The sequence below is a fragment of the Panicum virgatum genome, chromosome 2N, assembly GCF_016808335.1.
Source record: "Panicum virgatum strain AP13 chromosome 2N, P.virgatum_v5, whole genome shotgun sequence".
Taxonomy (NCBI): domain Eukaryota; kingdom Viridiplantae; phylum Streptophyta; class Magnoliopsida; order Poales; family Poaceae; genus Panicum; species Panicum virgatum.
The window spans coordinates 44,062,256-44,074,985 of NC_053146.1; the positions used below are offsets into that span (position 1 = coordinate 44,062,256).

Genomic DNA, 12,730 nt, shown 5'->3' on the forward strand with positions numbered 1-12,730 from the left:
TTGAAAACTTTTTAAACTTCACTGTTCAATTTCTCCATAAAAAAAATTATTCCAAAATATTTTTTCAGAACAAACTCGTTCAACTTAGAACTTGTTTAGAATGACCCAGCTAATTGTTGCACAAAATCGATTAGAATAACTCGTCACGAGGGTTCCATGATTCCATCCACCTTAAAAAAGAAAATTCGACTATTCGAGAAAGGGGCAAAGGAGGGAAAAATAAAAGAAAGAAAGAAAAAAAAAGAACAGCCCAGCGTGGTGGCTTCCATCGCGCTCCAGCAACCCGCCCCGAGCTGACGCGCGATGGTGAGATTGGATTTCCGCCCCTCATCGCCGCCCTGTTCACCGGCGATCGTCTCCCTGCGTCTGGAGGAGGCTATAGGGATCCCACCCTCTGCTCTGGGGCGGTATGGCGTCTGTGTCTCTGCTCGTTGGACCTTGCCCCAAGGTACTCTTATCGCTGTTCCGGCGTCGAGCGCAATGGCGCTGTTCCGTGCCGTTGAGCGCCACCATCTCGTCGCCAAGGTACGTACGAAGACATGCTAGCGCGTTCCCCTTCTTGTCGCGCTTGGGATAGAGAAAGCGCCGTTATTTGCTTGAGCGCTTTGGCGACGTTTTGCTGCTCACGCAGTACAGGTGCTTGTCGTAATGCTTGTGCAGTATGTGCTGTGGGCGTTTCGCCTAGAGGAGTCCGCGAACTGGATGATCAGTAGGATAGTAGGATGAACTGAACAACCAGTAATGGCACCACGTTTGCAGCTTTAAAAATGTAGCAAGTTTGCAACAGTTGAATTGGAGAAACTTGGTGCATATGGCCGTCAGAAGGGGATGATGTAGATACCACCTTAAGGTTTCCAGGCTTGAGTTTGTATTCTCCTTTGAAATACAGCAGCCGTTCTAAATTCTAACATCCTACCTGTATCTTGATCTTTAGAAAGCTGGTGATTTGTTGTCCTTTATAGACTCTTTGTTCTGGTTCAGGCTTCTTGAGAAGCTGTGCAGTGTCTGTTGATTTGCATTGGCACTGTATGGTATTTCTGATGAGAGGATACCAAGTTAGAAGTTACCAACTCGTGTAGCTGAAAACAGAAAAACCATGCAGTCACCAGTTACATGAAAGCAATGTACACTTGGGGTCTTGGGCACTGCAAATTCAGCCTATTTTGTTGGTCATTTATCAGTATGCTTATTAGTTGTAAGTTTTGTGAATGAATTTACTGATTTATTTCATTTTCTGGTAATTTTGAAAGAAAATTAGTAATTAATCATACAAGTTAAAGTCCTTAATCAGCATGGTAGACACTTCTATGAATTTCTAATACTTTGCATGAAGATTACAGCGCTTATGATTTTTACAGCAAACGCATAAATAAAACTCCAAATGATGATGATGATCCTATTATATTGTTGTCCTTTAAGTTGATAATGGTGATTAGTATAAATTTTCACTCCTGATGAGTATACTTTGCAACTTGTTGGAAGGAGTTTGGTAGCTTTTACTTTATGCTTTCTTGTGATTTCATATGTGGTGTCATACGTGTCAGTACCTGCAGGTAACTTCTTGCATAATCATTTTCTCTAAAGCAATTGCACAATATTTTTTTGTTTGGAAACAGCTGGCACTAAGAGAATAGGCCACTGAATGCTATTTTGCTTCGTGGACCAGTAGGAAAGCAATGTGCCAATTATTCAATTTGTTGATTTGGTCTTCAAACAGTTGATTCAACCGCACAGGATTTCAACTCCTTGACTGTTTCACTCGTTTCTCCTCAGGTCTAGCGACTTCGACATGAGCTATAATTTTTTAAATACACTAGGAAGGTTTGGTGTACCCGCTTGCTTGTTAGTATTTGGATAACATTTCAGGAAAACAAAGATATGCTGACCAAGTACAGAGGCTGGTTCCTCTGTATTGCTAAATCTGAAAGATGAGGAGCTGCATCAACTCGGGAGAACTTGGTTGAATCGAAATTGTTTGTGCAGAGTTTTGGGCTCCCATATCGTAGCTTATGTGAGTGAACTGCAAGTTTGATGAAACTTTTGCCATAGTCCAGCCAACTTGCATGGCTGCAATGTTCCGAGTTTGTCGCTGGTATGGAAGCAGGTTATCTGAAGAGAACTGCTGCTTCTTAACTGAAGCGATGAGGTCCTTACTAATTTAGGTTTTTATCCACTGTTCCTGATCAAACATGGATTATGTGATATTGGTATAGTGGGGTTGGTAACTGCGAGTAATCATGTCTGACTTCTTCGAGTTAAATGAATGCAGCATTTGTGGACTTTCAGTCAGCAAGTTGCTGCTCATATGGCTCTCCACCGCCAAATGTGAACTCGACGACAGTAGGGAGACTCCAGTGCGGCAATTTTATCAAATACCAAACAATCAGTTAGATTTTATTGAACAAGTTGTTCTGAACATGGCGCGGAGCTTTGTTGGGACTATACTAGTAGAAGGTGAAAACATTTTGGGCTGTAACTGAAATGCAAGTATCCAAATAAAGAGAGCAGAATCCTGTGATCCTGTCATGTTCCAACCATCAGAGCCTAATCTAGCTTTTGCTGATTTGGAATTTACATGAAGAGGTGTGAACTTTTGAGACTTTGTAATGAACTAATGTCTCCAATTGAGGAAATTACAACTCAGAACTGACTAGACAAAAAGGTGAAGGAACCTATGGTTGATGGTCAGAACTCAGATCTGAAGGCATGAAAGGAGAATGTCAACAAATGATGCATCAGTGGATTCCAAGGCAAGTACCATGTCATTCCAACTTCCAAACGTCCAATCTCCTGTCTCTGCCATTCATGAAGTAAGGTATGGGGTACTTATGAATTCAAATACAAAGTTGCAGCAGTTGAGAGTTCAATGCTTCTGTGCCTTTAGGGGAAAAAAGGACACCAAACTTCAGAATAAGAATTCCTGTTAATGACCAACTATAATATTGTAAACTCATGCCTTCTTCATGTAGACAGTTCTCTCGCAACAAGACACGGTAACACACGTCCCATGACTTATTAGTAACTCTCCAGTTAGCACATAAGTTTTTCATATAATAGATGTGTTGTTGCCTTTGAGCTGGCATTGTAATATCAGCATAACGAGCTGTGATTGGAGATGGTCAAAGGATTGCCTTCTTGCATGGCTACGTTATGGAGGGACACAATCTTTAGACCACCCCATCACTTTCTTTGTGTGAAAGGGTTGCTGATTGCTGAACGATGGCCTAAGGGATTGCCTAAGTGCACATGTCAAATGCTAACCAATTGTACCGTGGTTATGTCAACTGTCAGATGGTTCAGTGGCTCTTGTTATCTATTTCACTTTTTATACCACCTTTTGTGTCAAAATTCATATGCCTAAAATTTTTGTTATTCTGAAAATGGCAAATCGGAGATGACACTTAGACTGCAGCCACTGATGGCTAAGCTGCACACTAGTCATGTGCATTGATCGAGGAAAGTTTCATTAGCCATGTGCCTGGATCGAGGAAATTTCTATTCTGAAACGTGCTTAATTCTGCTGGGAGTATTTTATGTATACTCTGACTGAAATCATCCATCTATGCTTTGTTTCTGAAGGTTCCAACTTGGAAGACTACCAAGTTCATTCAGCGTTCAGACTCTTCAGGTTCAGGGCTGGATGTGACATGGTTTGGTAAAGGCCTGGGATCTAAGAAGGGAAGACTGGACAAATTTAATAAATGATAAATAGACAAAACTGACAAAATGATCAGATGCGAGCATGTCATGCTCCAAAGTCAGTCAATATACATGCCAATCGTTCAATTTTCTTTTGAAAGTGATGCTGTTTGGTTGGTTGGTAGTTCAGCTGATACTAAGGTCAGCATATGACCTATGAAATTGTCTTATCTGGATCAGCGATGTGTTTATTAAATTTTAACAACGTGCTCGAAATAACTGTTTGATTTTCTTTGGTAGCCAAGCTGATGCAGGTCAGAATTGTGGCATATGAAATGGCTTCTCTGAACTAGTGATGTGTTCTCCTAAGTTCAGAACGTGCTCAAATGAAAGGTTTGATTTTCTTACGCACTATATTTATTGACAAAGTATTCATCGTTCTTTGAGGAAGTGCATATCTGATACTACTTTATAGCATGGACAAAATATAAGAGTACGATAATGTTGTTGTGGCTGTTTTGTTCCCTTGTAAGAAGCTCCTTGTCCTGGCTACCGGAGTGTGTTTGTCAACCCCTACAACCATCCATGACATCAGTCAACGACTCAATGTTCCAACCTACCAAACTCTAGTCCAAGTTAAGTATCGAGTATAATGAGAATTATTTGCACTATTTGACTGCTACCAGTTTATCATCCACATTTACATTCATTAGCAATATCCTGTTTGCGTGTTTGGTAGATGACACAAACGCTAAAGTAATAACAGGACTGAGTTCTTCATGGTCAAGGTCACAATGGCAACATTGTAAACCGAATTAGTACTGCTGTTTGATGGGATTATCCTGAATGTTTACATTCATTAGCAATATCCTGTGTGGTTTGGTAGATGATACTTTTTTCAAACAGTTTGGTAGATGATACATGGAACTCTAGAGTAATAAAAAACCTGAATTCTTTATCGTCAAGGTTACAACAATCATTCTCAACTGAATTAGAAGGTCAATCTAGAGCAGGAAAAAGTCACATAATAATATGAAAGATGGCCATGAACTTTAATGTATATGCTGTTCAGTTTGGTTACTGAAGTCCTCTATCAGCTGGTAGTGTGTCCGTTTACCTTCAAATTTCTTGGAATTTTTTTACATGCACTTGGCTTAATATCTTAGGAAACCAAACATTTGGAGCCCTAATACATTTACAGATAAGTTGTAAGAAATCTAAGTTGGATTCCTAAAGCATTGTTCCAAGTGGGAAATAACTTACACATAATCTGTAAACTGGAAGGGCATTAGATAAACTTAGAAACAACAAAGGGGGATCAGGAACTTCTTGCTAATAGGTAGCAACAGCAAGTAGACTTTTCTATATAGTTTCATGTCCATGTGTCCCCCTCCATGCAAATCCTAACAACCAGAAGCTATCTTAGATGATGGAACATATATACTTTACTACAAAACTTGTCAGCAAGGAAATCAGCACGTTGATAAAGCAAGTTGAGAGGCTACAATCGACTACCCCATTAATTGATGATGGACTAATTCATTTTCCTCGTTCAACAAACAGGAATAAAAAAAAGCTCAGTTCAAATAAACGCGCGAAGGCTTCGCAATGGCATAGCAGCCCGTGCAAAGCAAGCGACAGGGACCAAGGAGCAGTAGCCTGTCCAAGTGGCAGCATCGTCGTGGGGCCCAAAAATCCAGCCTCAGCGTTTTCCGGTGATGCACGCGTACCCAGTCCTGGAGGAGTGCCTCTCGTTGTCTTCTTCACCGTCGTCCTTTATAAAGGGGGGAAGGTGGCCATGGCGTCTCCAGCGAGAAGCTGGGCTCTTGCTTGCCTGGTACTTCCTACATCAAGCTAAGCTACTTCCTCGCTTGCAATTGTTCGCTAGCTCTTGTAGCTGCCTTTTCTTTGCGAGAGTTTGTTACAACCAACAACTAACTGATCAATGGGGAGGCAACCGTGCTGCGACAAGGTGGGGTTGAAGAAGGGGCCGTGGACGGCGGAGGAGGACCAGAAGCTCGTCAGCTTCCTCCTTAACAACGGCCTGTTCTGCTGGCGTGCCGTGCCAAAGCTCGCCGGTACGTGACCATCTCTCCTCGCCGACGGCTAGCCTTGCATGCCCGCCAGAACTCCTCAGTCAACTCACTGGTGTTTGTGCTCTTTGAACAGGATTGCTGCGTTGTGGGAAAAGCTGCCGGCTGCGGTGGACCAACTACCTGCGGCCGGACCTGAAGCGCGGGATGCTATCGGAGGAGGAGGAGGAGACGGTGATCGACCTGCACGCGGAGCTGGGCAACCGGTGGTCCAAGATCGCGTCACACCTGCCGGGGAGGACGGACAACGAGATCAAGAACCACTGGAACACCCACATCAAGAAGCTCAGGAAGATGGGCATCGACCCCGCCACCCACAAGCCCCTCCAGCCCGCTCCTCCTCCAGCCGGCTCGCCGGAGGAGGAGGAGATCGTCACGGCCGTCACGCCAGGACACGAGGCGTTCTGCACCGACGACGTGCCCATGGCGCACCTCCTAGACGACATCGTGTTTTCAGGTGACGTGGCCGGCGCCCAGCCCGCTCCCAGCGACGGCGTCACCACGGCTTATTCGCCTGACCAGTCTCCCTCCGCCGCATCCTCGTCGTCCTACTCCACCTCGGCGGCAGCATCGAGCAGCGGCAGCGGCAGTGTCGACGGTGACGACTGGCCTGATTTGCCGCTGATGATGGACTGGCCGGAGTCGATGTGGCACCTGGAGGACGTGGTAACGGGGCGAACGCCATGGGAGTTCGAGGACCCCTTCCTGACGTACCAGACGATCGCGCTGTTCGATCATCAGGAAACTTGGACCAACAGCAAGATCGAGCTCTTCTGAGAATTGGTCGTTCTTTGCAGCTAAAAATACTAATCGACATGCGTACACGTTATATATGTTCCTGAAAAAATACAGTAGCTTTATTTGCACATTCACCGCTGGTGCATTTGCCGGTTAGAAATAGAAAAAATCAGAGGTACAATTCGTTTAAAAATAGAAAAGGAAATGAAGTGGTGGTTGTGTGAGAGTATGTCACCCTCTTTCTTTCTTTCTTTTTCTCTCTGTTCTCATGTGTTGGACATGCACATGTACGTCCAACGTCTTGTGCAGAATGTAAGCATAGAGAATCTGGATAATGAAATGGGAGAAAACGATCACTTTTCTACTGGATTGAACAACGACTTTCTACATCGGAAATATGAGAACACGTGCATGTGTTCTTCCGAAACATTTCTTTTCGCTGACGTCCGTGATTCTTATTTTTGGCTCAGTCATCATTATCAACTAATCTCACTTGAGCTTGACCGCTCCCTGATCTTGACCGGTGAAATGAACCAAATTGGACGAAGGAGCAGAAAGAAGTCTTGAAGCAATCTGTTGACACCAGATTTTAACACGTGTCGAGGAAGAGTGTTGCGATGGAGAAAAGGTTCTGCTTAGGCGTGAATGGCGGATTTGGTAGGGTGGTCGTATGTTGCCCGTGGAAATACTGCTGACCGAAGGAAGGCCGAGTTGACCAAATATTTTGGCTTTGGTTTGGCAGGGGATATTTTGTTTAAAGGTAGTTTTCATTTTTTAAGTAAGAATCGTGTTTTGCCGTGATCGGCTAGGACTTTGTTAGTGTGGGGTATAAATATGAGCCCGCGGTCATTGTAGAAGATTGATACACATCCACCAAACAAAACTTTATTCTACTTGCAATTTATTTTTCCGTCGGCGGCTTCGCCATCTTTTTTTCGCGAGTTCTTTCAAGCTGATCAAGGACGCCTCACATTCGAGCGACTTGGTTTGCTGGTAAGTTTTTGTTTATTGAGTAAATCTGAGCTTTAGCTTCCGTGCGCATCGTTGTAGCTTCGTTCAGATCTATTCAAATTATCGAATTTATCTAAGGTTTGATCTCGAGCGTATCGTTGTTTTCTCGTTGAGATCTATTCACAATTTACCCGGCATAGCAATCTATTTAATCGGCTATCAGTTCCTTTGTTGTAGTGTTAGATCTTGAAAAGCTGATTAGATTAGTTGTAAGCTTAGCTTTGCTCAGATCCATACATTCGTGGGTTAGTGCATTATTGTCTGGCACGTGTCGGTTTCAGATCTAGCCGTCTAGTTGCATACCGGTATCGGCAGCTTCTTGCTGATTCCTCTCAGATCGTTTTTAATACACGCTCTTTATACTCGATCTGTTCTCGGTTTCTGTATCGGCAGAGCCTTGCCGATACAAGGCGTAAGAGTTATTCGGAAATACAGCCGATACACTCTTGAATTTGACAGTTTGCTGTTTTCTTATCAATTTACAGGTCAAATTGACTGGCACGCCTTGGTTTGAATCAAGTGCAGTCCGAGCTTGGCGTACGGGCCTCTCGGGCTTTGGTGTGTGATCGTTTCGCGTCAACACATCTTTTGGCACGCTCGGTGGGACCAGAAGAATCAAGATGTCTGACGACAAGGACAAGGTTACACCGAACAACCAGATCCCAATCGACAAGGACAAACTGAATGATGAACAGAAAGCAGAACTCAAGGCAGCTACTGACGCTTATGAGCAGCGGTGCCTTGTATCCTTTAGTACGAATAGGAGTGGAGAGGTGATCAAGAAGTATGATTTTCCTACTCTTCCACCCTATGATGAGACACAGAAAGAGGACAGGATGGTGCATATGGTGAATCAAGCGGTCGGATAGGCTTTTATGAGTCACTCTTCGATCATGGCTAATTTTGTTCATAATGTTGTGCTAAAGACACTACAAGAGGGGGATTACAAGGTTTTGTGGGACCAGCCTATCAACAGGCTAGTCAGATGGTTTTCGCCCCTACTGGATCGGCTACTGCAGTGCCTCCTGTTAACCCTCAGGCTCAGGAGAGGGAAATATTGGAGTCTCACAGCCGATTGGTACGATAGTGTCCCCACAGTTCGCCCCTGTGTATACAAGCTCTACGCCAATGGCCACACATGCACAGGGAGGCTTCATGACAGGATTCCCTACTGGATGGGATCCTACTACTGGTTATGGTATGCCTCCAGAGTTCTTTATTCCATTTACAAGGGGGCAAGCAAGCTCGTCGGCTTCACAGCCGACAAATCAGCAGATAACTACGTCGGCTCCACAGCCGACCCAGCCTCAAGATACTGTACCGGCTCCACAGCCGGCAGCTCCAACTGCATCAGCACCATTGCCAACAAGTCCAACCAATGTGTCGGCTTCCGGGCCGACATCTCATCAGCAGAATTTGGCAATGCTGATACAACCCAAGTCTCCTACAGAGGTCCTCGTGACTAGACTTCCTCACGCTAATGGAGTTACTTGGATATTCCATGATCCTGCAACTAGCTATGTTTGCCATGTAAATGTGCCAAACATACATCCTGTGGCGCAGCAACAAGCTAATCAAGGGTCAGCGCAGTCCAGTCATGGTAATGAGATGGTTCTCTACCAGCCACCATCCAATCAAGTCACTCAGCATGTCACACAGACAGCATCGGCTGCTCAGCCGATGGTTACACCCAGTCCACAGCCAGCATCGGCAGCCTTGCCGATAGCTTCACTAGCGTCACAATCAACGTCATCCAGTGGTCAACAGATTGATTGGGCGTCCAAGATCGCTAAAATGATGAGAGATCAGTTTGGATTAAGGCCAAAGCAGCAGAATTTGATGTACAAGACGCCATATCCAGCTGCATATGATCAGATCCCATTGCCACATAAGTACAAGCTTCAAGATTTCACCAAGTTTTCTGGGCAAGGGGAGGTCTCCACAGTCGAGCACATTAACAGATTCATCATGAAGTGTGGAGAAGCAGCACAAAACAACGCTTTGAAGGTGCGTCTGTTCTCTATGTCTCTCTTAGGATCGGCCTTTACATGGTTCACAACATTACCAGCCAACTCCATACTGTTCTGGGCCGATCTGGAGAAGCAGTTCTATCAGTTCTTCTACTCTGGCGTACATGAGATGAAGCTGGCCGATTTGACCAATTTGAGGCAAATGAATGATGAATCGGTTGCTCCTTTTATTCAGAGGTTTAGAGATGTCAAGAACTAGTGTTTTAGTTTGGTTCTGTTTGATCAGCAGCTTGCAGAAGTTGCTTTCCAGGGACTCTTGCCACACATCAAGGAGAAGTATGCTTCTCATGAGTTCTACAGTATCAGTCAGATGGCTTATAGGATGACGGGGGAGATCAAACCTTACGAGCAGAAGAGGAGTAACTTTCAGAAGAAAGTTAACTTTGCTGATTACTCAGATTCCTCCGACTCCGATAATGACCAGATGGTGGGATCAGCTGAGTGGGTTCAGAACAACAAGAAGCCGATCTCATGATCGTTTGGCAACAAGGAACCCGAGAAGCACGGGTTTGATATTACAAAAGCTGATAAAATCTTTGATCTGTTGCCGTCAGAGGGTCAAATCAAGTTGAAGCCATATTACAAGATCCCAACAGATCAAGAGCTGAAGAACATCAAGTACTACAAGTGGCATAATGCAACATCTCACGATACAAACGAGTGCAAAGTGTTCCGTCAACAGGTACAATCGGCTAGAACAGGGTAGGCTCAAGTTTGAGGCACCCAAGAAGCCTGTGAATATAGATAGGCACCCGTTTCCTACTAGCATGGTCGATGTTGGAGGAAAGAAGAATGTGTTGCAAACAAAGATTCTCACATCACAATTGGCCAAAGAATCTGGAGCTGTTGATCCCAAAGCTCAGATATCGGCAGATGAAGCCAAGGGTAAGGAGTCTATAACGAACATGGCACCATTTATGCCATTTCAAGTGATTTTGGTGATCGAATGACAACACAACACTTGGACTAATATGATTGTTAAGATGATCATTCTCAGGCTTTTAGGTTCAAGTGATGACAAAGAGAAAGAGAAGATAGGCGTAGCAAGGCCCGAAGGGCCGCCCCTACGGGGGTTCCGCTCTTCGGTCTGAAGCTCCAGAAGAACCGACGCATGAAGCATCGGTGCATCTGATGGTTGTCGGAAGGAACGACGCCATGACAGAAGGGAATCGAAGCCAAGTCAGCTTATGGGCACCGGATGAACCGACGAGTCAAAAAGGGGCATCGGTGCATTGAGTGTCCTATGTTCCAGAGACGATGTCAAGAGCCCAAGAGAAGTTTCTTCAGCACCGGTTCAATCGACGGAGCATCGGAGTATACCATCGGTGCAATGACGTCAGTGCCCAGGAAAAGATCCTTAAGCACCGGATGAACCGGTGATGCATCGGTACAAAGCATCGGTTCAATATGTGGTCACTGCGTCAGCTGTCAGGACTTCAACGGCTACTTCGGTTTATGAGTGACCGGAAGAACCGACGCTACCCCTGCCAGAGGCATCGGTTCTTCCGGTGATACGCAGATTTTCAGCTGACCATTGGAGCAACGGCTACAAGACTTGGTGGCCTATATATACGCCTCACCCCAGCCATTTGAAGTTTGCTGGAGTTGCTGGACATCCCACACACACCCAAGAACATCTCCAAGCCATACAAAAGCATCAAGATCATATCCTTAGCCCTTAGCACACTTTGAGAGTGTTGTGTAAAGGATTATCTCTTAGTGAGTGAGATTGCAAGGCTTAGAGCCTTTGTGCTGTGGTTCATTAGCGAACCAAAATAAGAGCTTGGTGCGTCGGCACCTTGGAGCGTGAAGCTCGCCGGCAACGTCATCGACCCTCCGACTTGGTGTGGAGCGGCGACGACATCTTTGTGCGGGGGACGTGGAGACCCCCATCCTTTGTAGGAGAAGCTCCTTAGTGGAACCCGGGGCCAAGGTGACCGTGATTGTGTTCACGGAAGAGACTTGGTGGCCGAGTAGCAATACTCTTAGTGAGTACTACAACAACGTGGATGTAGGTGTGCCTTTGTGGCTAACCGAATCACGGGATAAACACGCGCGTCAAGAGTTTGCTATCTCCTATCCCGCTCTTTAAGCTTCCGCATTTCATGCTAGCAATTTGTGTGCCTTTACTTTCATAAAATAGTTTCTTGATAGGAAAGGCTATAGGTTGCTAAACTCTTTTGGGATAGGGGTTTCACTCTAGAACAACCTAGTTGCACATTTAGATAGCATGTTTTAGTTTGAGTTTTGTGCAAACTAGTTGGAGCCATAGGTCTAAGTTTTTAGAGTGCCTAATTCACCACCTCCCCCTCTTAGGCTAGAGCACCCGATCACTTTCAGAGTCGCAAGAGAAAGCTGTAGGTTCTGCGGCACCAACGAAGAAGGTCACGTCCCAGATGCTGCTGAACAAGTTCCAGCGTGACCAGGAAAGGCGACAGTACAAAGAGGAAGCTACGTGACATCATGAGGGACATTGGAGTTGTCCTTTCTTTGTGTACTTTTGGGAGGAAGGCTTGAATCTGTCTACAGTGGATAATTGTCCAGAGTGCAATGGTTTCTACCGTGAAGACTGATCGTACAAGAAGCCACGATTCGACCAGAGGCCTCGTGGGCCGATCATCAGAGAAAGGGATCACAAACGCATCCCTGTGCATGATCGGCTGGGGGGCAGGACCATGCTGCGTGATCCTGCAGGAGGAAGGATTCCAGCCGATGAACAGTTGGAGCAGATGGCCAATGCTCGAGTTCCAGATGAGTACCCGCATAGCAGGGATCTAGAGAGGGAGTCACATCGCGACAACATTGATCTGCCTCAGTGGTGTCCAGCGGGTTTGACCAGGTCGCAAAAGAGGCGAGTTTAGAGGCTACGTCAAATGGAGCTGCTGGAGGAAGAAAGAAAAGAGGCTCCCAAGAAGAAAGGAGTCAGGTCAGAGGTTTGGCGTGTTAAGCCAAAGGCCGATGATCAGCAAGATCCAGGGTCATCGGCCGCACCTGTTAATGTGGTCATCATGCTTCCACCGATCCAAGCAGTCGGTTTCCCAAACCGTTCCTAATGGATGAGTTCCTAGATGATGAAGAGAAGTTGGGGCATGGGTTCACATCGGCCGATGCCTTAGAGAAAATAGACATTGGAGATGGAGATAGACCAAGGCCGACGTTTATTAGTGCCAAATTAGATCCTGAGTACAAACAAGAGTTGGTGAAGTTGTTAAAGGAATA

At 45.3% G+C, this 12,730-nt stretch overlaps 1 protein-coding gene across 13 annotated transcripts; it reads left to right on the top strand.

Moving 5' to 3' along the window:
* The first annotated feature begins 202 nt into the window (after window positions 1-202).
* Window positions 203-6,837, top strand: LOC120660611 (MYB-like transcription factor ODO1). Of its 13 annotated transcripts, none has more exons than XM_039939205.1 (7): window positions 210-2,815; window positions 3,580-3,840; window positions 3,940-4,032; window positions 4,173-4,274; window positions 5,203-5,476; window positions 5,593-5,717; window positions 5,809-6,837. In XM_039939205.1, exons 5-7 carry the CDS (start codon window positions 5,358-5,360, stop codon window positions 6,507-6,509), a joined length of 945 nt encoding a protein of 314 aa, XP_039795139.1. In that variant the 5' UTR covers window positions 210-2,815; window positions 3,580-3,840; window positions 3,940-4,032; window positions 4,173-4,274; window positions 5,203-5,357; the 3' UTR covers window positions 6,510-6,837. The 13 variants fall into 13 exon arrangements, with proteins under 13 accessions (XP_039795137.1, XP_039795142.1, XP_039795139.1 ...); XM_039939204.1 differs by having other exon boundaries at window positions 4,176-4,274; XM_039939207.1 differs by having other exon boundaries at window positions 4,176-4,274; window positions 5,612-5,717.
* Window positions 6,838-12,730: the final 5,893 nt, after the last annotated feature.

Excerpts from the sequence above, each read along its gene's own strand:
- LOC120660611 (XM_039939196.1), top strand. The coding sequence starts at position 3,995 with ATGTGTTCTCCTAAGTTCAGAACGTGCTCAAATGAAAG. Across the intron at positions 4,033-5,202 it reads AGAACGTGCTCAAATGAAAG|GAATAAAAAAAAGCTCAGTT; the intron begins GTTTGATTTTCT and ends TTCAACAAACAG. Across the intron at positions 5,477-5,611 it reads GCTGGGCTCTTGCTTGCCTG|GTGGGGTTGAAGAAGGGGCC; the intron begins GTACTTCCTACA and ends TGCTGCGACAAG.